Raw genomic sequence first — 26,951 nt, forward strand, 5'->3', positions numbered from 1 at the left:
CACTACTGGCCTCAGAGACAGTGCTACAGATCTGCCTGCAAATAACGTGTGTGTGAGTGTGTGCGTATGGAGTTGGACGACAACTCCAGACAGCGAAAGGAATGCTGGTTTCACTTCTGTATGTCAGCAATTACTCACTTTCGCTGCCTAAAAGCAACCAGGACTTAGATATTTACCAATTTCCCACACTGCTTTGCCCATCAGCCTAAATCCCCTGTCCCTTGGCCAAACGGCGGTACATGATCAATATAAGCTCAAAAGCATAAGATTAGCCTGGCTTACGATTATACAAGCTGGGGTGAAACAGTCTGTAAATAGGATGGTAGCTGTTCTCAGTTGCTCAGAAAATGTCTTCTCAGCAAACCAATATTACCCATGGCCTGCATATGTAGTTCTCAGCCTAGTTCTTGAGGCATCTGTGGGTATGGTTGCTATTGCACCAGGGCTAGAGTCAAAGGTGTAGACCAACACGTAGCACCACCAGTGGCTGTGATGACCTAAAAGGCCTCAGCACCACAGGATGACAGCAGGAAATCTTGCCACCTACTCAAACTACGCTGCACCCACCTCAAGGGACACATACAACTGCCAGCTAAAATCTGCTTTAACCCAACCAGATTCAGCACAGCATCTTTACCATAGAATGCTGGAAACCCATGGGAGCGAGGAAGAAGCAAGCATAAGCCAATGATGGAGGTCTGAGATAGACAAGTCTGCCGTCTTTGCTGGTTTGAGTTTTGTACAGGACAGACAGACAATCAAGTTTGGAGTTTCTAAAAAGGTGAATACTGTCCCCCTCTACTCCCATATAGTTCTCTTAAACCAAACCTTGTCTGATGTGACATATCTGAGTGAGCTACCATCCACTCCAGTTAGAAATATGCAAGCTGTGTGGATGGGGGTGGGATATGGGTTGGAGGAGCAAGGGGAGTCCAAAACACAAGATAATATACACAAACAGGATTGACTCGAGCAGTTCAAAAAATAAATGAAAAAAGGAGAAAGAAAAAAAGAAAAATATAGAATATCTATTACATCATACGAAATCCCTGTCGGCCAGACCTCACTGTACGATTATTTTACAGGTTGGGTTTTTGTCTTCCTCCTCCAGTGTGGGGAGGGAAGAGCTGGTAGCTGGGAGGGAGGAACGTTGGGAAGGAGCTGTGGCTTCAGCTCCCCCGGTTGGTGTTGGGGACTCACTACCTGCGTGCAGGCAGGTGAAGCCCGTTGACCTGGGGGGGTAAGTTGGGCAGGAGCAGCTCCAGCTGGGCAAAGAGGGAGAAATGGTCGGAGGGGATGTGGGGGTGCGGGCAGCCGCTGACATTGTTCTCTAGGAGCCAGTGGGGATCCAGGGGGCCCAGGATACCCAGTACGTTCAGATGAGGCTTGGAGTAGAAAATGTAGTCGATGACACCCTGTGGAGAAAAAGAGAGAAGCAACTTCAAAAGAAATACAAGCAAGAATACAAGCAAGAAAAGCAAGCAGTATGTCTGGTATCAAAGAATCTGTAGGATATGGAAAAACAAATTCAGAGAATTGGATAGCGAAATACAAAGGCAAGACAGAATGAATATTCATAAAGCAGAATCGCAGATCATAGTTGTAAGCAAATACACACTGATGAGCCAAAACATTGTGACCACCTGCCTAATATGCCGTTGGTCCTCCATGTGCCGCCAAAACAGGGCCGACGCAGCGAGGCACGGATTCTACAAGACACCTGAAAGTGTCCTGTGGTATCTGGCACAAAAACATTAGCAGCAGATCCTTCAAGTCCTGTAAGTTGCGAGGCGTGGCTGCTGTGGATTGGACTTGTCGGTCCAGCAAATCCCACAGATGCTCAATCGAACAGAGATCTGGAGAATTTGGAGGCCAGGGCAACACCTTGAACACTTCGTCATGTTCCTCAAACCATTCCCGAACAATGTGTGCAGTGTGCATTATCCTGTTGAAAGAGGCTACTGTCATCAGGGAATACCATTGCCATGAAGGGGTGTACCTGCTCTGCAATTATGTTTACATAGGTGGCACATGTTAAATTGACATCCACATGAATGGCCTGACCAAGGGTTTCCCAGCAAAACATTGCCCAGAGCATCACACTCCCTTTCCTGGCTTGTCATCTTCCCACAATGCATCCTAATGCCATCCCTTCCCCAGGGATACAGTGCACATGTACATGGCCATCCACATGATCTAAAAGAAAACAGGACTCATTGGGCCAGGTGACCTTCTTCCACTGCTCCAAGGCCCAACTCCGACGCTCATGTGCCCATTGTAGGTGCTTTCAACGGTGGACAGGGGTCATCATGGGCAATCTAACCGCTCCGCGGCTACGCAGCCCCATACGCAGTAAGGTGCGATGCACTGTGTGTTGTGCCACATTCCTCTGGTAACCATCAGTAAGATTTTCTGTGCCACAGTAGACCTTTTGTCGGTTCGGACCAGACAGGATAACCTTCATTGCCCTAACTCATTGATGAGTCTTGGGTGCCAAACACCCCGTCACCTTGTTTGTGGTTTGTCCCTCCTGGACCACGGTCAGTGGGTACTCAACACTGCTAACCAGGAGCACCCCACAAACCTTGCCATTTCAGAGATGCTCTGACCCAGTTATCTGGCTATAACAATTTGGCCTTTGTCAAAGTTGCTCAGGTTACTCCTGCCCATTTCTCCTGCATCCAACACGTTGAATACGAGAACTGATTGCTCACTTACCATCTAATCAATCCAGACCTTGACATGTGCCCTTGTTTGGAGATGATTAATGTTATTCGGTTCACCTGTGAGTGGTAATAATGTTTTGGCTCATCAGTATGAGAGGGGAGATGGTATGATTAACATAGCATTAGGTTTGTTCGTGGCATATTTCAGAAATGCCAAATCAAGATGCTGCCGCAATCTGGTGGAGAAAGCAGTACGGCCAGTAATTTTTCATCCACACCTCTCACATCAACCAGAGCCAACTTCCATTTATTTTCTACTTTTGTCAATAACAACGACGTCTCTCCCGGTGCTACACCAAAATCTGCAACCGACGAAAACTGGACCACAGTTGTCCAAAACCTACAAAAAGTATCACTTCCACAGTCCTCACTAGATGGCGTACTGGAAGGGATGACTGCCCTCCCAAATTGTAACCATGGCTTCAACACCACCAAAACTATACCAAACCTACAGTTCAATCAACAGTTTTTGCACAGTTTAACCATGGCTTAATTTTTAACAGATGTAGATTTTGCAACATTTGTTTTAACACACGTTCCAGTTTATGGAATCAAACGAACTACATTTCCAGTTAACATGCAAGCTTTAACTAAAACGTTGACACAACAATAAGCTGTCCTAACCAACAGCATTCTGCTTTTGCAAAATCTTAACTTTCTCTTTTGAGATTTTTATATTCATTGTGAATCAATTCAGTCATATGATGTTGAGATAAGGTCTAATAAGGTCTGTGGTTCAATTTGAGTGTATTTTTTCAACATTGTGAAACATCTCTTGAAAAACAAAAAACAAACCTCAGGCAAGTGAACAAAAGCACAACCTGCATGCACTTAGAATGAGTTTGCCAGCTGCAATGTTGAAGACACGGTGTCAATTTTCACACAAAAAAGTCCTACCTTACAGTAACCTTGAAATGACCGAGTTAAAAAACGTTCATGATTAGGATATTCGTGGACTAGCTTTTGTCTTAAATATGCCAGAGATGTTAAGTCTCAAAAACGGCATTTATTTGCATGTAAATCTTTGGGATTGTAGCTTTTTTTTTTTTAAATCATTCTTGTCTTTTTAATGTGTGCTTTTTATTCATCTTATTGTTGCACCACAGTGGAGTTGTACTGAAAAGTACGATGACAATAAAGGCATTCAATTCAATTCAAAATCAAAACAAGCCAAGAACATTTCATTGATGACTCACCTTGAAGTCAAAGGTGTAGTTTGTGTAAGGCATCAGGCCATTCTCGTAGGCGCTCTTCAGCTTGAAGCCGTGGGTGATCCTGCCGTTGGACGTGCTGTTCTTGCCATTGCAATTGAAATTGGTCAGGCTGTCACTGTAGCGTAGCTCCTTGAAGTCCTTGTGGGTGCAGTCCACTCCACCTGTACTCAGATACTCCACCACACCTAGATGGATTAATAGGAGAGTGGTCATCTTCGCCAGAACCCATCATCATTTACAAAAAAAAAAAAAAAAGAAAAAAAAAGCAGAATTTGGAAAAACATTTGTTGGTGGTATTAATATTCAGAGCCATGTATAATTGTTTAAGCCCACTAGATGTTTGATGATACCAAGCCTGCTACCATTGGTCAATGTATAATTAGCAAGGATAAACCCCTTAATGATAAGACACAGCTCTGTTGAATTCATCTGGTTCACTTACCAGAATCGGGCAAGGAGTTGAGGTCAGCACACAACACCAGCGGAATGGCATTTGTCTCACCAGAGACAGAGGACAGTTTGAGGCTGCGTGTGGCCTTGTCCACAATGTTTTTCACCTCTGACAGGAACATCATGGTCTGAACCAGCTTGACGTCCGAGTATTCTGGGTCCCAGTGCATGTGGGCATTGGCTACCAGTAGCAGTTGCTTCTCCATGCCATGAAGCGACTTACCCGCTGAATGGAATGAACAGATGGACACATTTTTTTTAAATTTACTGCCACAGCCAAAACATTCAATTACTAGTTCACCTCCAAACATCAAAATTCAAACACATCACCTTCATACATAATTCCATAAATCCCTCTACACAATTAAGACACAGTTACATAGGTACTATCAAATACCACAAATGTACATGCCATTTAATGGGACATGCGTACACACAGGGAAAAGGACTCGTCACTGGGGTACTTTATCTGAAGTTACTATGGTAGAGCGGACAGAGATACAGATCAATTGCCTGGAAAAAAGGCTAACGATACAAGCTATCAATCTGTCCCTGCGACAGCAAGGGAAGCAGAATGGGTTAAGAGGCTATTTTGATTGCTATGAATGAGATGGCTTTGCTGTTTGAGTCCAAAAAGTTGAGGGTGGAAAGTCCAAAGATTTTGGATGCAGTGTGTGTGATACAGTAGAGTTTGTTCTTGTTAGCAGAACATGAAGTTGTGAAGAAACAGATGGAAAATTACAGTAATGTGGGTTGGATTATATTTTAAGTGTAAAGCAGTAACAGAAGGTAGGGGGCAACAAAAAGTGCTTAGAGATTTTGGATGACAGAGTCTGCTAGCAGCGTTTATGGATAACATTGGTATGTTGGTTGAAACCGAATTATTTGTATGAGGTGAGTTCAAGATATATGAAGAATTTGATCATCAACAGTCTCACTCTGCTGAATGAAGAAGAAGGGAAGCAGGGCAAGGGAATAATAATAATTTTAAAAAAAAGGTTTGTATTGATAAAAAGTAAACTCATGAAATCATGGATCAACTTTTACAGTCATTCAATCATTTCTGAAGACTTAACTTTTCATAGGCAACCAAGATGGAATATTTTAAGTTGTTCTTTCGACAACCAAAAACATGTTGACGTAATGTTATATTATCAAAATTATATTCAGCATCAGTTCTGCAAGTTTTTCAAAAATTAATGTTTATTAACGTGTCTTGAAATAACAGTGGCTGCTATCACGTTTGCTCATTGCTCATTAGTCACATTTCAACTTAAAGATTTTTCTTCAATCATGTCACATCTAGGGATTCACCGATAATGACACCAGTATCAGGTATCAGTCTGATACTGTCCTCATACTCATACTCATAAAACTATTCCGATTAGGGCTGGGCGATATGGACCAAAAATTATATCTCGGTATTTTTAGGCTGAATGACGATACATGATATATATGTCGTTTTTTTCTACGAAATGGCTAAATGTTCAGTTGTAAGTCAAAGCCACATGTGAGATGTCACAAGCACTTTTATTAAAACAGATCAAAATAAAATGCAAAGACAGGGTTTCCTTCCCTGTTTTAAAATATACAGCTGCACAATATATCAACATGTAAATGAAAAATTATCTAAAATAAATAGCCTATTGGGCGTCCCTACAGACACAATTGGCCGTGTCTGCAGGTGGGAAAATGGATGTGGGTATGTGTCCTGATTGCTGCACTAGCGCGTCCTCTGGTCGGTCGGGGCACCTGTTCGGGGGGGGGGGGACTGGGGGGGATAGCATGGTCCTCCCCCACGCTACGCCCTCCTGGCAAAACTCCCCACTGTCAGGTGAAGAGAAGCGGCTGGACATGTATCGGAGGAGACGTGGCAGTCTGCAGCCCTCCCTGGATTGGCAGAGGGGGTGGAGCAGCGACCGGAATGGATCAGAAGAGTGGGGTAATTGGCCAGGTACAATTGGGGGGGAAAATGGGGAACCCCCCCCACAAAAAATAAACAAATAAATAAATAAAAATAAATAGCCTATATTAAATAAAAATATGCCTATTGTGGAGTTAGGAAACAACGAGACAGGAGACGTGAGAGTAGACGTAGTCGAGGTAGTTTACTAGCTCCAACTTAGCATGTCATACATTCGACAACGACACTGAACTCTCAACCGGAAGTGGAAGTGCATTATCTGACCCCTCGCCTCTTCCCTTAAAGGTACACCGTCCTCTTAGGTGAATGTCTCTCGTTATATAGATGTGGGTCACCACACTATTTGAGAAAGCAAACCACATTCCAAAACTTTGCAAAGTTTAATAACTTTGTGAAAAAAAAGATACAGACCTGCCGCTCCCTGAATTCTCCTAAAATTGCATATATTTGCATTCAAAATAAGTTTTAGATCAATTGCACGAAAAATTACAAGATCTACTTAAAACGATAATGAGCGGTCAAAATGGCCGCTCATAATTTGCGCGTCGTGTCACTAATTATGACGTGTTTTGGTCGCATCATTTCCTTCGCGAAGTTCGTTGCTCTGTCCTAGAACCCCCCTCCCAGCATTTTCAAGTGCACAGAAACAGTCTAAATTTGATTTTTGATTATTGCCAACATATTTGGTAACAGACGCCATTTCAGACGCACCATGACTACCACGATGCGCTGCAGTGTTTACAGGCGTTGGACAGCGGCCATTTTAAATTGTTTGAAAAATAGTATTACAAGTTGTTAAAATGTTAATTTTGTTGTCAGTTAGTTTCTTAACAGACATACTAACATATGTAATGCATTAATACCTCACTTGGGTATATCTTGACAGAATATAGAGTTTCAAAACTGTGGCGGTCAAAATGACCGCTCACGGTCATTCTAGTAATTTTTAAGTTCCAGTCATTGTTTAGGACTGTTTCAATAGTCATTTTCAGTTCTTTCTTTTTTTTTTTTTACAATTCAGTTTATAGGCGTTGTTGCATTTGTTATATTAGCAATATGTGTTTTCCGTTTTGTTTTTCAGGTAATATTTTCACTTTTTCAATTCAAGTTCGACCATGTCTCTGAAGATTAAATTGTTTAAAAATAGTATTATAGTTGTTAAAATGTTAATTTTGGTGTCAGTCGTTTCATAACAGACAAACTAACATATGTAATGCATTAATATCTCAATTGGGTACTTATATTGGCAGAATATAGAGTTTAAAAACCGCCGTCAATTTGATTGCCCATGGTCGTTTTAGGTAGGAGTGAAATTCTGGGTTCCAGTGTTAAGAAACAGGTTATGTATTTTAACGCAACATCAAACTATATCGATATAAACGGCATTGTCTCATCCTATATCTTGTTTGAAAATATATCGATATAATGTAAAAAGTCGATGTACCGCCCAGCCCTAATTCTGATGCAACTGCACCTGATACTCGACTAGAAGATTCCAGCAGAAATCGTGAAAAGGGAGCGGTGCTTTTTTTCGCCATTCGTACAGAAAGGGGAGGAGATGGAGCCAGACACACGATGGAGAGCAACAGCTGAGAAGCAGACAAACATGTCGCTGTCATTGTCCCAATGGAATGAGAAAGGAAACGTTACAAGCGTGTCTAACTTAGATGAGTGTAGACAGCCCAGGCTCGGACGCAGTGCTTCACGTGGGTGGGGCAAAAAGTTTTTTTTTTTTTTGTTTACCTTCTACACCCAATGTGACTGTGTTGCGTGCCAGCTGTGTTTTCTGCTTCACCTCTGCTTCAACAGCTAAAAACTACATAGAACTGTCTAAAAAACTAGAACAATCGGTTTAAAAATTACAAAAAAAACCCCTCATTGTACCAGAGGCAATGTGACGCAGCAATGCAACCTTGATGAGTTTTTTTTTCATTGCACATTTAAATAAATCAATCAAATCAATGTGTATCAATGATCCTATTCTAGTTAATAAATTCAGTACCAGTTAATATAGCCTATGCTTCCAAGCCCCGCAAAACCATCTGCAAGGAGGCGCCCAGGCAGTGTAGCAGTCTATTCCGATGCCTACCAGCATGGGGATCGCCAGTTCAAATCCCTGTGTTATCTCCGGCTTGGTCGGGCGTCCCTGCAGACACAACTGCCCGTGTCTGTGGGTGGGAAGCTGGATGTGGGCATATGTCCTGGTCGCTGCACTAGCGCCTGCTCTGGTCAGTCGGGGCGCCTGGGGGGAATAGCATGATCCTTCCACGTGCTATGTCCCCCTGGCGAAACGCCTCACTGTCAGGTGAAAAGAGGCAGCTGATGACTCCATATGTATCGGAGGAGGCATGTGGTAGTCCGTAGCCCTCCCTGGATTGGCAGAGGGGGTGGAGCAGCGACTGGGACGGCTCGGAAGAGTGGGGTAATTGGCCAGGTACAATTGGGGAGAAAAGGGGGGGATCCCCCCCCCCCAAAAAAACCCCACCCGCATTATCACTTATCAAAACTCAATATGCACGCAGTGATGCAGAAAACACAGCTGGCAATTTTGCTATTCACAATCGCAATTGGTGTAGAAGGTAAAAAACAAAAACAAAACAACAACTGCTTGTCACGCTCACGTGATGCGCCACGTCCATGCACCATGTCCTAACTGGATGCGACTATCGCATTGCATCAGACACTCTGTCCACACTGAAACCGTCATGTAGACAAACCCCACCCTTACAAAACATATCAAATCGAGCGTATCAACGTCAGTTTAGCATAGCAGCTAAGGCGATAAAGGAGAAGACTGAAAAAAAAAAGTGTGAAGAAAGGGCTAAAAAGAAACATACAATCCAGAGAGTGGACCAGGTAGGGCTGTCAATGAATATTCCAAATTTGATTGAATAATCGAATTGTGGAAGAAAAAAAAAAGCAGCACTACTGCAGCCATCGGCCTCGCCTTGGCCACTGCACTGAATACGCTGCATGATGGACAGGAGTCACACAACGCAACTTTAATTTCTGTTCAGCAAAGACAGAAAAATACTGTCAAATTGTCTATTTAAAGCAGTAGGAATATTACTTAATCTGTATAAAAATTAGGCTATCGAATAACATATCAATTACGAATCGTTCATCTCGCTCTGAGACAGCGCATTCTCATTTCTTACTCTAGCACCAACCACAACGCAGAGAGAGAGAGAGAGAGAGAGAGAGAGAGAGAGAGAGAGAGAGAGAGAGAGAGAGAGAGATCTATGGTCTTTAAATGGAGTTTTACGGTATAGGACTATTTTACTTGTTTATTATGTAATGTGTAGGTATGTAGATCTTTTAAAAGAAGTTTACATTGAAATAAATATATCTATACAAGTACTAGGTATGGCTCTCGTTGTATTGGTTTGCCCTCTTATCGACATAATGTTTAAAAATATATTCAAATGGGTTCGAACTGATGTGTTTTTTTTAGAAGGAATAACTGAACGTTAATTTTGGCCAATTTTGACAACCCTAGTTCCAGGGAGTTTTTGAGGCAGATACTAGTAGTGTGCATGTGACGTGTCCACATTTGAGTGCATGGGACTAATCCCAATAAATTCTGGTGTCTGAGATTTGCTACTTATCGTAGCGCCTCCGGGTGAGCACTACAGGCTCTGCAGCCACCCTCAGGCCCCACAGTTGTGCATACACCCCATGACCAACAGAACAGCTGGAGACCAAAGCATTGCAACTCTAGAGGAACACCAAATCAACAGGGGGGGTCAGGCACCCACACAACAAAAGCCTTGCACACCGTGAGGAGCATAAGGCACAAGCCGGGTCACACCCTCGAGGTGCACCCCCATGTGCTTGGCATGGGATCCGAGCCATGGACGGTAAGCACAGACCACCAGCCTAGAGCCGGGTCCCGCAACCAAAAGACCAATGCACTGCTGGAACCGCCCACCCAGCAGGCGTGGCGGGCATGCCCATCCACATCTGACATAGGGTCAAGGCCCACCGTGCTGCCACCGGGTAGATGAGGCCAGCGCTTTGGTCAATGGAAGGAGTATCTAGCACCTAGCATTAGGGTATCGCAATATACTGGTATTAATGATCACCGTGATACTTTAAAAAATGAAATATTGATATCAAGTAAATATTACACATGATATCGTGTAAATAATCTGGCACCTCTTAAATTATTTTCATTTCTTTCCGCTCTTGCTTTGTCTCCCTCCCCTGTGATACAGTAACTAGCTAGTGTGGCAATCTCCTAAATTATGTTGTTGTAAATAATCATAAGTATGTTTCCGGCTATCAGTCTGTTTTCACTCACCTCCACACACCCACCAGTCCTGTCAACCAGTGATATCGCTCTGATTAACCCGGTTTTGGAGAGACCGGCCCCTTGCGTTCTTTATTCTTTATTTCAGATCCCCATTAATCACTGCCCCAGCAGGACTATTCTTCCTGGGGTCTAACAGTACAATAGTTAATTTAAAAGTCAACAAGCAAAAACAGAACATATATCAAAATAACAGCAATAACCATAAACATCACACAAAACTAAACTTAAACAGCTTTGAGCACCACACAATATTCTACATATCCATCACACCCAATCGTTCCTTTATGAAGAGTCGTACAAATCTGTATGGCGACTGACACTGGCGAGTAAAGTGCAGAGAGAAGTTAGACCGCCACTTCATCAGCCTACCCAGGCCTTTGCACCGTGTTAAATCCGTGTTCTTTATATATTAGCAAGTGTGTCCCCATGAGAAGTCATCTCAAGAAATCTGTCGCAGATCCGACAGCTAAACATCTCCAGACACTTGACAACTGCTTAATGATCACTCCCCAAAGTAACTGTGAGTCGGCGAAAGCTGGGTGACCATTTGTCTTTTTTTTTTGCCTTTTTTCCTCTTGACTGAAGCTTTGTGGAGTTTTGTTGGAGAATTAACTGAACTGTGGCTGGGAATACTTCCTTGTTTTGTTTGTGGGATGACAGGGAAATCCCAAAGTGGCGTAGCATTGTTTAGTGAACTGAACTGAACTGATAGTGGTAACCGGGAAATCCCGAAGTGGAACATATTTAATTTATTAACTGAACTGAATTATATGGAACTTTTTTCTTTCCCTTTGGCTCTAATATAACCTTTGAAAATTGTCTGATGGTGAGGTGAGTTTATTTAAATTGAGTGTTTTATTTCCTTGTCTTGCAATTAATTATAAATTCATTTGTGTTGTAAAAAAAAAAAAAGGGGGGTTGTGTATTCTGAATGCATGTATCCTGTGTGGGGTTTGACATTGTCTCTTACTGGTTTAAACTTGGTCCAATGCTACACTAGCTAGCTACTACCACAGTGTGTGGCTACTGCTGCCGTTGAAAATCATGTCATGAAAAATTGAAAGAGGAAAAAAAAAAAAAAGTAAATGGTCAGTGGATGTTAAATCACTGTATATCAGAGTGGTTAGTTGTCAGCCTGTGGTCTCACACAAACTCTGTCCCCTGCTCCCCACAAGTGATTTTGTTTCAGTTGACATTGTATTGATGGCAGATGTTAGGCCCTGTGGATCTTTTGTATGAGTTCATTTGGTTGCCGTTTTGCGATATCATTATCGTGAATTCTTTTTGCCACGATCATCGTGTAGTGAAAATCTAATATCGTGACAGCCCTGACTTAGAACTTAATGAATTAGCATGACTTTGGATGCAGGAGAAAATTGGAGAACCTGGAGGAAACACACACAAACATAGAGACAGCATGCAAGCTTCATGCAGGGAGGACCCAGGCCAGGATTAAACCCCGGAACCTCTTTCTTGCAAGGCAACACTGCTAACCACTACACCACCCTACTAAAATGTGTTTAGGACAAAGGCAGCAGCACCTGCGCTACCTGTTTATATGGTCTGAAATGCTTTGAGAGATTTGTGATTTAAATTTGAATTCCTCTGGGTTTTTCAAACAACTTAAATTCACAGAAAGTGGGATTGGTTCTTATAATAACACTGGGAAACAAAAGTTGAGAGGATCAAACATAGAATCCCTACTCACAAGAGAGCTCCATCATCTCCTTGCGGACCTCAAGTAGGACAGCCACCCCAATGTTGTCCTTTGTCATCACCCTGTTCAGCATAGCCTCTGAGCCCTCAGAGTTTGCCATGGCCAGCTGGTTAAACTCCACTGTGTGCTTCTGCACCACACTGAACCTGGGGGAAAGGAAAGAGACACAGGAAGAGATGGGTGAGGACAAAAATATGAGCATTCAAGCGAAAAAGAAGCAGACTTAGAGATTGGGGGGCAGGAGAAAAAAAAGCAGGAGGAAGCATTCAGTAAAGAGATTAGGCTTGCCAAAAAGAAATGTCTGTACAGATGGATAACATAACCTTGTTTCACTGTGTCTCTGACTAGTACATAGGATTCTTTATTCCCATTACTTGACCCCATATTATGATTCCAAGCTATTGCTCAACTAGGCTGTACATAAGCCTAAGGGCAGTTATGAGTTAATCATTAGACTTCAAGTATACAGATTACAATATAACCTTTATCCTGATAATTTGATATGGAACCTCAAGAGTGGCTTGAGCAAAACAAGCACGAGAAAAATACTGTCTCTATGCGAAAATGGTTCAAATAACTCCAAATGCAAGCTTTGCAACCTGTTTAACATCACCACTAGACGATCAAATGATAAGGGGTCCAACTGCAAACATAAAAAATCTTTATGTTCACAAATATCTTGTGTGTTAATTTAAGACACAAAATACCAATTCCAGCAAATTTCATTACTGTCATTAGCTCATTTATAACATCATACTCCTGTTAACAGTCTTAATACTGCCACAGTACTTCAAATAAGTAATTAAGTAGTCTCACTTAAACATGTAAACAAATGATAAGCCATCAAATCAGAAATAAATACACAGCATTAAAATACAAGTTGTATCTACTTCATCTGAAACAGTTTTACCGTGCAAGCTGCAAGGTATTAGTGCCTTTTCTGAGGAACTATGAACCATGTCTTTATGCATGCTCAATAATCTAGGTAAGAAAATCAAAGAAGGTTGAATCAGCTCACCTGGATACAATGTTTATTGACAGAAACGTTTCATCACTCATCTAAGTGACCTCTTCAGTCTAAACTGACTGCAGGTATCTCCACCTTTATGAACAATATAGTTGCATAATGACCAAAACCAACGATCAGTTTCATATGCAAATATGGGCGTGGCGATTAACTGGAGTTACAATGGCCATGTGTACTATTCACAGAGGATTTGGGAAAGTTTGCAATCACAGCATTGTAAGATGTACCGTAAACCAACATACTGATCAGTACTTAAGGTTTGACTCTCATCATCCACTGGAGCACAAGCTAGGAGTCATCAGGATGCTGTACCACCAAGCTGACAACATCCCCACCAACACAGCAGCTGGGGAAGGGTTATCCTAAATGGGCATTTATCAAAGCCAGGAAGATGCCCAAACAGTGAACCAGCCGATGGAGGAGAGAAGGACATCAGCTACCTAAGCGTAAACCAGTCGTGATTCTGTACATGGCAGTTGTGTCGGAAAAGTTGAGACACGTATTTTCCAATCATCGCGTCTCAGTTGCTTTCAAACCCCAAAACATTCTTTGCCAGAAGTTGGTCCACCCCAAGGATTGGGTCCCCCCGCACGAACAGAGCAATATAGTGTATGCTGTTAAGTGCCAGGAGGATAGCCGTGACTTGTATATTGGGGAAACTAAACAGTCACTGGCCAAGATGGCACAACACAAGAGAGCAAACGCAGGCCAAGACTCCACAGCCTACACCCATCTACAGGCCAGTAGCCACTCTTTCAAGGATGAGGATGTGCCCATCCTTGACAGAGAGAAATGCTGGGTTGAGCGGGTTTGAACGGGAAGTCAAAGAGGCCACCTATATGAAGAGGGAACGACCATCCCCGAACTGGGGAGGGGGGGCAAAGAGTTGTTGCCATCTTACAATGTATGCTGTGATTACAAACATTCCCAAATACTCTGTGAATAGTACACATGGCCATTGTAACTCTAGTTAAAGGTCACATCCATATTTACATATGAAACTGATCGTTGGTTTCGGTCATTATGCACCTACTGTTTATAAGAGTTGGGATACCTGCTGTCGGTTTAGACCGAAGAGGTCACTTAAATGAGCGATGAACCGTTTCTGTCAATAAACGTTGTATCCATATGAACTGATTCAATTTTCTTTGAAACTATGAACCATGTTTTTTTTGTTTTGTTTTTTTTAACAGGATTAAGATTTGATGGTAACTGATGTGGCGGCACGGTGGCACAGTGGTTAGCGCGGTTGCCTCATAGCAAGAAGGTCCGGGGTTCGAGCCCCGGGGTAGTACAACCTTGGGGTCGTCCCGGTTCATCCTCTGTGTGGAGTTGGCATGTTCTCCCCGTGTTTGCGTGGGTTTCCTCCCGGGGCTCCGGTTTCCTCCCACAGTCCAAAGACATGTAAGTTAGGTGAATTGGCCGTACTAAATTGTCCCTAGGTATGAATGTGTGTGTGTGTGTGTGTGTGTGTGTGTGTCAGCCTTGTGATGGCCTGGCGGCCTGTCCAGGGTGTCTCCCTGCCTGCCGCCCAATGACTGCTGGAATAGGCTCCAGCATCCCCGTGACCCTGACAGCAGGATAAGCGGTTAAGATAATGGATGGATGGTAACTGATGTTATCCAGGCTTATCATAAAACCTGTAATGGGAAAAAAAAAGAAAAAAAAAGAAAAAGAAAAAAATTGTAACGACATACTTTCCTGTCTTGTAGAAAATTGCACATCCATCCACATGTTTGCGGTCAGACTCAGACATAGTCCTGGCCCGCGACTTTGGACTGAAAAATCCCTCATAACCCTGCTCCTTCAGTTCAGGCAGAAAGAAGTTGTAGTATTGCTCTGTCTCAACTTCCTGTAAGCAAAATTAGGGTGTGTCAGGATGGACAGTGGGCATGACATATGGTAGTGATTTATATCATTGCTATACTGTAACAAGAAATGACCATGACACTAAAATTAAAATCCTCCAAGAATGAGGAGAACAAGGGAAAAATGGAGGCTTCCTCTCATCGGTACTTTTCAGGTAAACAACTATAATGATGCCTGAGATTCATCTCTCACCTGCAAGCTGATGATGTCTGCATTGCAGCCCAAGATCTCCTGCATGATGGACTTTTTCCTGTACTCCCAGTTTAACGCCCATGATGGGCAGTAACCATATAGCTGTCGCGTGGCATACTTATCACAGAGCACATTGTAGCACATCACTGAGAACAGAGCTGAGGGGACACAGGAAGAACAAGGCCATAGTGTTAGATGTATTTAGGAAAGTATTTAGGAGGCTATGATCTTCTAGATCAATGGATATAGTTTTCTTTCTATGCAGAAAATTCTAGTGAGTCAAGCATCGGTTGAGGTCAGATTCATACCACGGAAGTACGACTAAGTAAAGCTATGACTAGTTCTCAAGATCTACGTAACAAAAAATAAAAAAGATAAAAATTGAATATATATAATATAAAAAAATATTAAGAGTCAATACACTGTGTTGGTTTATGCTGGTTAAAGCCTGTTTTCTGAAGGTAATTCAACTTCATTAAAGTTTAGTAGAATGACTAACATTTCTGTTTTGATCTTTAGTTTATATCCTAAATAAGAGAATTTGACAAGAATATTTGGCAAAGAAATGTTTTTTTTTCACCCAAAATGCAGACCACTCTAAAAAAAAAAAAGAGGGAAATTTTGAATTTGATTCCACAATGAATATAAAAATTTCAGGCAGTTTTGAATAGCTCTCAGTGAAACTCAAAGTGTGATGCTTATATTAAGCACAGTTTAAATTACATGTCTACGTCCGTGGTGGTGCAGCGGTCTAAGCATCGGCTTTGTGTCAATGCAGTTGCCCACTAGGGACTGGGGTTCGCGCCTCGGTCTCGTCAGAGCCGACTATGGCCGGACTCAATGAAGCAGCAATAATTGGCAACGCTGTCTTTTTTTTGGGGGGGCGAGTCGTTTTGTGTTCGTCACATGAATGCGTCTCTGGGTGTGTCGGAAAAAACAGTGGTTCGGCCTGGAGTCGCCTTGTCACGAAAGTGGCGAGGCATCTCATTCGAGACTGCCAGCTGGAGAGATACAACTGGCAAAGGCATGCAGTACGAGGGTGGGTGTTTGAACTAAAATAGGGAGTGGGAGTTATTGGCCACTAAATTGGGAGAAAAAGGGAAAAATCAGAAATAAATTTATTAAAAAAAAAAATCCATGTCTACATATTAACAGATGTTTTTTATAATGCTCTACAAAATGTTAACATTTAATGTATCTGCATGCGCGCGCGCGCACACACACACGCACGCACGCACGCACGCACGCACGCACACACACACACACACACACACACACACACACACACACACACACACACACACACACACACACACACACACACACACACACACACACACACACACACACACACACACACAGCCAAAATTATGTGGACAGTGAACATCCCTAGTGGTATTGGCTATTTCAGCCACACACATTGCTAAGAGGTACATAAAATAAATCATATAGCCACTGCATAGACAAACATTGGCAGTAGAACTGGTTCTACTGAAGAGCAAAGTGACTTTCAATGTTGCATTTTCATAGGATGCCACCTTTCCAATAAGTCCGTTTGTCAAATTTCAGCCCTGCTAGATCTGTCCCAGTCACCTCTAAGTCTGTCATTATGAAGTAGAAACATCTAGGAGCAATAACAGCTCAGCTGTGAAGCGGTAGGCCACACAAGCTCACAGACAAGACCACCAAGTGCTGAAGCGCGTAGAAGTCATCTTTCCTCAGGTGTAACTCTCACTACTGAGTTCCAAACTGCCTCTGGAAGAAACATCAGCACAAGAACTGTTGTTTGGGAGCTTCATGAAATGGGTTTCCACGGCTGAGCAGTCGCACACAAACCTAAATTCCCAATGTGCAATGCCAAGCATCTGCTATAGTGGTGTAAAGCACACTGCCATTGGACTCGAGCAGTGGAAATGTGTTCCCTTGTGTGATGAATCATGCTTCACTATCTGGAAGTCTGATGGACCAACCTGAGTTTGATGGATGCCAGGAGAATGCTACCTGCCTGAATGCATAGTGCCAACCGTAAAGTTTGGTGGATGTCTAGGGCCATTTTTCATGGTTTGGGCTAGGCCCCTTAGTTCCAGTAAAGGGAAATCTTAATGCTACATCATACAATGTATTCTAGAGAATTGTGTGCTTCCAAATTTGTGCTAACTGTTTGGGGAAGGCCCTTTCTCCTTTCAGCATGGCAATGTCCCTGTGCACAAACCAAGGTCCATAAAGACATGGTTTGCTGAGTTTGGTGTGGAAGAACTTGACTGGCCTGCCCAGAGCACTGACCTCAACCCCATCCAACATCTTTGGGATGAATTGGAACGCTGACTGCGAGCCAGGCCTTCTCGCCCAAAATCAGTTTCGACCTCACTAATGCTCTTGTGGCTGAAAGGGAGCGAATCCCCACAGCCATGTTCCCAAATCTAGTGGAAAGCCTTCCCAGAAGAGTGGAGGCTGATGTTCGGGTGTTCACATACTTTTGGCCATGTAGTGTGAGCATGTGTAGATGTGTGTCCTAAAAACCGAGACGACAGCATGGTGTTCTGTAATAGTGATGAAATTATAAAAGCAACACTTTTGTTTCATTACAATAAGTCTGTCTTCAATTCACTTCACACTTGGCTAACTGTGAAAAAAAGGTTTAATCATCATGACAAAGTCAAGATTGGAACATTTATAATTTTGTGTATAATTTTGTCCTTGATTTTTTGTAATGCATATACGAGTACACCTCCCACATGCATACACACTATAGACCACATCAATGTGCCGAAAGACAGTAACTTCCTGGCAGAAAACCACAATGTGATTGAGTGACAGGAAAGAAAGAGAAAAAAATTGCTACATATTTAGTTATGAAAAAGGTACAACTTATTCAATTTGGTGTTTCTAATAGGACATTTTATATTTGTCTGTTAGTTCCTCCACATCAGTCTACCAATCCGATTAATTATTTTAGCAGACAGTGGCTATCAATCTACCTGTAAATACAAAGTCTATCAGGGTTCCCACTCTTCACTAAGAAACATTTTTCTAAGTCAATTCAAAAAGAATTCCATGATATTTGCTTAGATATACATGACATACACTCACTGGCCACTTTATTAGGTACACCTTGCTAGTACCGGGTTGGACCCTCTTTTGCCTTCAGAACTGCCTTAATCCTTCGTGGCATAGATTCAACAAGGTACTGGAAACATTCCTCAGAGAGTTTGGTCCATATTGACATGATAGCATCACGCAGTTGCTGCAGATTTGTCGGCTGCACATCCATGATGCGAATCTCCCGGTCCACCACATCCCAAAGGTGCTCTATTGGATTGAGATCTGGTGACTGTGGGGGCCATTTGAGTACAGTGAACTCATTGTCATGTTCAAGAAACCAGTCTGAGATGATTCGAGCTTTATGACATGGCGTGTTATCCTGCTGGAAGTAGCCATCAGAAGATGGGAACACTGTGGTCATAAAGGGATGGACATGGTCAACAACAATACTCAGGTAGGCTGTGGCGTTGACACGATGCTCAATTGGTACTAAGGGGCCCAAAGTGTGCCAAGAAAATATCCCCCACACCATTACACCACCACCACCAGCCTGAACCGTTGATACAAGGCAGGATGGATCCCTGCTTTCATGTTGTTGACGCCAAATTCTGACCCTACCATCAGAATGTCGCAGCAGAAATCGAGATTCATCAGACCAGGCAACGTTTTTCCAATCTTCTATTGTCCAATTTTGGTGAGCCTGTGCGAATTGTAGCCTCAGTTTCCTGTTCTTAGCTGACAGGAGTGGCACCCGGTGTGGTCTTCTGCTGCTGTAGCCCATCTGCCTCAAGGTTCGACGTGTTGTGCGTTCAGAGATGCTCTTCTGCATACCTCGGTTGTAATGAGTGGTTATTTGAGTTACTGTTGCCTTTCTGTCAGCTCGAACCAGTCTGGCCATTCTCCTCTGACCTCTGGCATCAACAAGGCATTTTCGCCCACAGAACTGCCGCTCACTGGATATTTTCTCTTTTTCGGACCATTCTCTGTAAACCCTAGAGATGGTTGTGCGTGAAAATCCCAGTAGATCAGCAGTTTCTGAAATACTCAGACCAGCCTGTCTGGCACCAACAACCATGCCACGTTCAAAGTCACTTAAATCACCTTTCTTCCCCATTCTGATGCTCGGTTTGAACTGCAGCAGATCGTCTTGACCATGTCTACATGCCTAAATGCATTGAGTTGCTGCCATGCGATTGGCTGATTAGAAATTTGCGTTAACGAGCAGTTGGACAGGTGTGCCTAATAAAGTGGCCGGTGAGTGTATTGTTCAGTATCAACTATCAGTGAATGCCTCAACAGTCTCTTAATGGACTGTATATAGTGAATCTGGTCACTAAAGTGAACATCTCAGCAGCAAAAAACATGGCTAGAAAAATATGCAATCTCAGTAGGTAAAAAAAAGAAGTTTTTTTTACAGTGCCTTGCAAAAGTATGCAACCCCCTTGACAGTCATCACTAATTTCTGGATTTTTCTATAAAAGATACTCACACATCTGTTCAACAATATTATTTTTGTGAACCCATAAGCTCTAACAGCATGTTCCCAAAGCCAAAATAAGTTATGCTTTGCTGACTTTTTGCAAATAAATTAAAAACTAAGATATAGTGCTTGCCTAAGAATTCAACCCCTGCATATCAATACTATGTAGAGTGCACTTTTGCTATAATAACAGCCATGACTCTCTTGGGGTAAGTATGTACGAGCTTTGCACATTCTTCTTGGCAGAATTTGTACAGGTCTTGCAGGTTGGTGGGATGGCGCCTCTGAATTGTGATTTTCAGTGTGTGCCACAGATTTTCAATGGGGTTGAGGTCCAAACTTTGACTTGGGCACTCCAAAACGTTCACCTTTTTGTTGCTGAGCCATGCCATTGTCGCTTTAGCCTTGTGCTTAGGATCATTGTCCTGCTGGGAGGTGAACCTTCTCCCAAGCTTCAGTTTAATGGCAGATTGCAACAGGTTTTCTTCCAATATTTCCCTGCATTTAGCTCAATCCATTCTTCCCTCGATTTGAACAAGGTTCCTAGTGCCTGCAGATGAAAAGCAACTCCACAGCATTATGCCGCCATGCTTCCCTGTGGGGAGGGTGTTTTTTAGGGCATGAGCAATGTTAGGTTTGCACCACACATACGCTTTTGAGTTTTGGCCAAAAAGCTCAACTTTCGCCTCATCTGACCACAAAACCTTTACCCACATCCTAACTGGGTCTATCTCATGCTTGGTAGCAAACTCCAAGCATGTTTTTATATACATAGTTTTGAGCAACGGCTGGTTTCTTGCCACCATCCCATACAGGTCAGATTTATGGACAGCCTGTGATATGTCTGACTCATGCACATACACTCCAGTTTCAGCCACTGAGCAAGAGTACGTCCTCTGGAGCTCCTTCAAAGTGATTGCAGGATCATCTGTGGCTTTCCTCACCAGCCCACGTCTTGCTCGGACACTTAGTTTTGAGGGACGGCCTGTCCTACAAAGCGTCTGGGTGGTTTGATACAGCTTCCACTTTCTGACAATGGATCCAACAGTGTTCCATAGGACATCAAAACACTTGGATATTGTTTTGTCAGCCGGGACGCGAACCCGAGTCTGCCGCACCACGGGTGACAACGTTAACCAGTCAACTAAAGGGTCCGACCCGTTAGCCCTTGGCTAACGGGTCATCTGGGGTTCAGAAGCTAACAAGTAAGTGAGCTTGCTCTGGCATCAGATGAGATGGCACTGTGCTATGACAACCAAATTTTTTATGGATGCATGTTGAAACAAATAATAGTGTAAAATACTTGCCTGAAATGCTAATTTTTCATTTACTCGCAACTGCTCAACCAACCCCTTATTTCTCACTCGTTTCCTTCTCCTTCAAGGTCTAAATTGTGCTAACTGTTGTGCTTTAATTCAAATTCTAAAAATCCCTGGGTTGAAAATAAATGAACACACTCGCACATCTTTTGAAAATGTTACTCAAGTAAAATTAACTATTGTAGAACCAATTAATCACAGATGCACTAGGATTATTTCCTTAATTTCTATGGGTTATATCAAGAGCACATTTTCCCACAACACCACATGAAAGTTTATAATGTGAGGCTTTTTTACTACACTATTATGACTTTGGCAGCAAATACACATGAGCTCACTGCACAGTGTCTCACCCAGAGAAAAATCTGTGTGTATGTTGCTAAGAAGACACATAACAGTGCGTGTGTGGCATATGTAAGACAATAGTGAAATAGCGATTACCTGAGGGCCGTGTTCTGTCTGGTTCCTGAAGTGAGATCCATGACCGAGCTGGAGGTTGCTCTGTCGGTACTGAATAGACAAAGATATGGTTCAGTCAAGGTAAACAAAGAGGTTTAAATTAGGCTTAAAAAAAAAAAAAAAAAACAACACTCACAACACCATCCAATTCACACAAAACAGCCAGGGCTCACTGAGACAAAACAAATGTTACGGTTGACATGACAGCACAGGAATGATAATATTTGCTTCTTTTAATTCCTGTTACATTCTCAAACAATGCCAAAGACGATGACTCACTGCGCTTGATAGATCCTGCCAGATTGTCCAACAGGTAGCTGAGCAGCCGCCGCGTGCCATCAGGTTCCTGGTAGAGGCTCAGAATTTCTTGTGCGAGTGGGTTTCCTGGAGAGCAAAAGAAAAACAATGTTGTAATGTAAACTATAAAATGCAATCTAAAGGATGGGATGATTATAAAGAACTTGAAATTCTGCTTACCTTTTAACCCCAGTGTTTGTAACTGAAACAGCTTCCCCAATTCAAATGGCAGAACCCGCAACTGGTTGTTATTTAAAAGCAGTTCCCTGTTGACAAAATGGGACAGATATATAGGAAACAAAGTTCCTTTCATACCTTTTACCAAATAGCTGTCATAATATCAACAGGTGTATAGTATACTGTCACAATAACTACCTTGCGACTATCACTGCCAACGGAGGATATCAAATGACATTAACCTGGAAATCTGGGCCAGCGATATAAAAGCTATAACTTTTCTGTCTTTACGCAGGCTCAATTATTCAGATAAGGAAATCACTGAAAGTTGGACCAGTTCATCCGGACACATTTATTGAGAGAAACGTTTAATCACTCATCTAAGTGACCTCTTCAGTCTCAACTGACCGCAGGTATCCCCACCCTTATAAACAATACAGAGTGGCATAACGATCAAAAACAACAATCGGTTTCAAATGCAAATTGCTGTAACCATTAACTAGAATTACAATGGCAATGTGTACTATTCACAGAGGATTGGGGAATAGTTGTAATCACAGCATTGTAAGATGGCAACAGATGTACCCTTAGGCCCCCCCGGTTCAGGGATGATTCTTAACAGCATACACTATATTGCTGTTTGTGCCGGGGGACTCAATCCTTGGGGTCAACCAATTTCTGGCGCAGTGTGTTTTGGGGTTTGAAAGCAACTGAGACACGGTGTTTGGAAAATATGCGTCTCAACTTTTCCAACACTCCCGCCACATACGGAATCACCACTGGTTTACGCTTAGGCAGCTGTTGTCCTTCTCCTCTCTTCGATTGGCTGCTGCACTGTTTGGGTGTCTTCCTGGCTTTGACAAATGCCCGGGTAGGATGACCATACTTAACCAGGGCCTGTTTAATGTGTGATTTCTCCCCTTCCCCGGCCACTGTATCAGTGGGGACGCTGTCAGCTTGGTGGTACAGCGTTTTGATGACTCCAAGTTTGCGCACCAATGAAGGATGAGAGTCAAACCTTAAGTATTGATCAGTATGTGTTGGTTTATGGTAAACATCAACAATCAAATGTCCCCCATCACCAATTGCAATTTCACAGTTTAAGAAGGCAGTTAATGTGGTCGGTGAAATGTGGTACATTCTGAGATTTAATTGTACCAAATTTCACTGACCACATTAACTCTGTGGACAACCACATCAAGTTCACCAGGGAGGATGTGAAAAATGACAGGTTAGCCTTCTTAGACTGTGAAATTACAATTGGTGATGGGGGACATTTGATTGTTTGATGTTTACCATAAACCAGCACACACTAATCAACACTTAAGGTTTGACTCATCCATTGGAGCACAAACTAGGAGTCATCAAGACATTGTACCATCGAGCTGACAACGTCCCCGGGGAGAAATTCCACATTAAACAGGCCCTGGTTAAGTGTGGTTATCCTAACTGGGCGTTTGTCAAAGCCAGGAAGATGCTCTAACAGTGCAACAGCCAATCGAGAGAGGAGAAGGACAACAGCTGCCCAAGCGCAAACCAGTGGTGATTCCGTATGTGGCGGGAGTGTCGGAAAAGTTGAGACGCATATTTTCCAAACACCATGTCTCAGTTGCTTTTAAACCCCAAAACACGCTGCGCCAGAAGTTGGTCCACCCCAAATATCAGGTCCCCCGGCACAAAGAGAGCAATATAGTATACGCTGTTAAGTGCCAGGAGGACTGCCGTGACTATTAAATTGAAGAAACTAAACAGATGCTGGCCAAGAGGATGGCACAACACAGAAGAGCTAACGCAGGCCAAGACTCCACAGTCTACACCCATCTACAGGCCAGTGGCCACTCTTTCAAGGATGAGCACGTCCTTGATAGGGAGGAAAGCTGGTTTGAACGAGGAGTCAAAGAGGCCTTCTATGTTAAGAGGGAACAACCATCCATGAACTGGGGGGCAAGAATACAACTGTCACCATCTTACAATGCTGTGATCGCAAACATTCCCAAATCATAATCAGAAATACTTTATTCATCCCCTAGAGGAAATTGGGTAAATCCTGTGAATAGTACACATGGCCATTGAAACACTAGTTAATGGTCATGCCCATATTTGCATATGAAACTAATCGTTGGTTTCGATCGTTATGCAACTGTATTGTTTATAAGGGTGGGGATACCTGCAGTCAGTTTAGACTGAAAAGGTCACTTAGATGAGTAATAAAACGTTTCTGTCAATAAACATATCCAGATGAACTGATTCAACCTTCTTTGATTTTCTTACCTGGATTCTTGGGCATGCATCAAGACTGAGCAATATAGCATACAAATGTACACTGTTAAGTGCTGGGAGGATTGCCGTGACTTGTACCTTGGGGGAAAACAAACAGATGCTGGCCAAGAGGATGGCACAACACAGAATAGCTAACGTGTCAGGCCAGGACTCCGCAGTCTACACCCATCTACAGGCCAGTGGCCACTCTTTTAAGGATGAGGATGTGCACATCCTTGATAGGGAAGAACGCTGGTTTAAACGGGGAGTCCAAGAGGCCATCAATGTGAAGAGGGAACGACCATCCCTGAACCGAGAGGGGGGCCTAAAAGTACATCTGTCGCCAACTTACAATGCTGCGATAGCAACTATTCCGCAATCCTCTGCGAATACACATTGCTGTTGTAACTCGTTATTGGTCACAGCAATTTGCATATGAAACTGATCACTGTTTCCGGTCATTATGCCACTATATTGTTTATAAGGGTGGGGATACTTGCAGTCAGTTGAGAGTGAAGAGGTCACTTAGATGAGTGATGAGGCGTTTCTCTAAATAAATGTTGTGTCCTGATGAACTGATTCAACTTTCTGTGTTATCCCTTTTCTCTTTCCATCAAAAAATTAAACATAAATGAGTGGACTGTAAAATTTAGGATTATTCACCTGAGAGACACCATGTTGCCGAGCTCTGCCGGCAGGCTCCTGATCTTATTGGACGAGAGATCCAGGTACACCAGGTTGTGTAGTTTGGCAATGTCTGGCGGGATGCGTGACAGCGAGTTGTCACTGAGGTGCAGGGCAGTGAGGTGGGTGAGTGACCAAAGGGCTGTGCTGAGACTCCTTACCCGACCTGCAGCAGTCAGTGGGACACATACACAAAAGAATGGGGTGTCTTAGCGGAACAATTCTATGCAAAGTAGCATTTGGGGCTTTATCTCTTGAAAGCTGAAAAAACTCTGAACTGATTCGACTCCAAGCCAACCTTAGAAGCAAAGTGAAGAGTAAGCATGTGTTATAATAAATATTTTCACAGGTAACTCCCACGTTTACATATGAATTTCAAACACAAGAAAGATGTCCATGAAAAAAAAGTTATCTCCCCTCTCAGTGCAGATCCAATAACAGCATCCTTTCACCGCATTCATGGACTCCCTGCCAATACTCACCGCTGATTTCAAGCTCAGCCCAGTATGACTTCTTCCCATTGGCTGCCTCCTCACTCGACATAATTGTGTACATCCGCCTAGGGTCTGGCGGGTCATATTTTTCCTTGGGCATTCCTGTAACACTGGAGAATATGTGCCTAGATATGAAATCTCTTCACAAATAATGTGGATCACTGATTAATCACACAATCAGCAGGGTTAACCCACAGGTGATCTCAGCTGGGAAACCTGTAGGGTTTATATTAGTCAGGATAATTCTCTGCCAGTTATGGTCATAGAAGAATTATTCATCTCATCTGGTATTCTACATATGCAAACTAAAATTTAATTCCAGACGTCAGTAAGAACAGCACTATGACATGAATGAAATCCAAAACCAATCAGCACAATAGTACAATTTACCAAGACATTTTTTATATTTACATTTAACGAAAAAAGGAAACCACTCACATATTTAATGTATTAATGGAGTCATTAAAACACAAGATTAAAGTTATATAATAGTTTATGTAAAACACTTCTAGTATTTTACAGAGCCAAATTTGGGAACTATGAAGCCGGCAGGCATATTTGTTCAAAGGCTTCAAATCAGATTTATCAACTTAGTTCTACAATTACATAAGAATAGTCGATTTTTCTTCACATCGTGGCTAACCAATTAGCCTAGCGTAGCCTAAACAGCTAGCTAACAAACTAAATAACATTCAATGAACAGTTACCCTAGCTCGTTTGCTAACTAGCAAAGCTAAGTGTACTTTCGAAATGTACAATGTTTAACAATTGGTTGACGTTAGCACTATGCCAAAGCATCATTGCAATGGACACGACAATTGACACGTAAATAAAATGTACATTTGTTGTTTACATAATGCCTAAACACTGACTTGCGCATTAACGCTAGGCCACAAAAACAGCGCATTAGCCAGCTAGCGTTGGCTAACTCACAACAGCTCAATGCCTTTGAGAACGCGAGCAAGCCACATTGCTACACAATGCACCGTTAGCAAGCACAGAGGTGGGAAAAGCTAGCTATTCCGTTTATTAACTCGCTGCTTGCGAGCTAAACGCTAAAGCTAACATCCGAATTTCTCGAAGCTTACCGACTTCCTACTGAAAGAAGTCTCCTTTTGGTTGAAAAAAAAACACGGCGTTTTCAGCGCTTAGCCCCCAATGTAGTAAAAATTAATAAACAACTCATAACTTCATAGTAGGGAGCTGCTTTTACCTGCAAGAGCATACCAAATCGCGACACCGAGTATGTTCTCTTTTGTTTTCTAGCTACTTGACTCGTTTCCGCTGCTGTATCATGGCGACTGTC

At 42.7% G+C, this 26,951-nt stretch overlaps 1 protein-coding gene across 1 annotated transcript; it reads right to left on the minus strand.

Moving 5' to 3' along the window:
• Window positions 1–26,925, minus strand: cnot6a (CCR4-NOT transcription complex, subunit 6a). Its single transcript, XM_056286968.1, has 12 exons — window positions 26,859–26,925; window positions 25,634–25,755; window positions 25,131–25,317; window positions 22,212–22,297; window positions 22,014–22,118; window positions 21,717–21,785; window positions 15,435–15,592; window positions 15,071–15,225; window positions 12,338–12,492; window positions 4,383–4,616; window positions 3,923–4,125; window positions 1–1,415 (listed from the first exon to the last, which is right to left on the minus strand). The coding sequence occupies exons 2-12, from the start codon at window positions 25,743–25,745 to the stop codon at window positions 1,200–1,202; spliced, it is 1,680 nt and encodes a 559-aa protein (XP_056142943.1). The 5' UTR covers window positions 25,746–25,755; window positions 26,859–26,925; the 3' UTR covers window positions 1–1,199.
• Between the last annotated feature and the right edge of the window lie 26 nt (window positions 26,926–26,951).

This window comes from Lampris incognitus, chromosome 1 (genome assembly GCF_029633865.1).
Source record: "Lampris incognitus isolate fLamInc1 chromosome 1, fLamInc1.hap2, whole genome shotgun sequence".
NCBI lineage: Eukaryota > Metazoa > Chordata > Actinopteri > Lampriformes > Lampridae > Lampris > Lampris incognitus.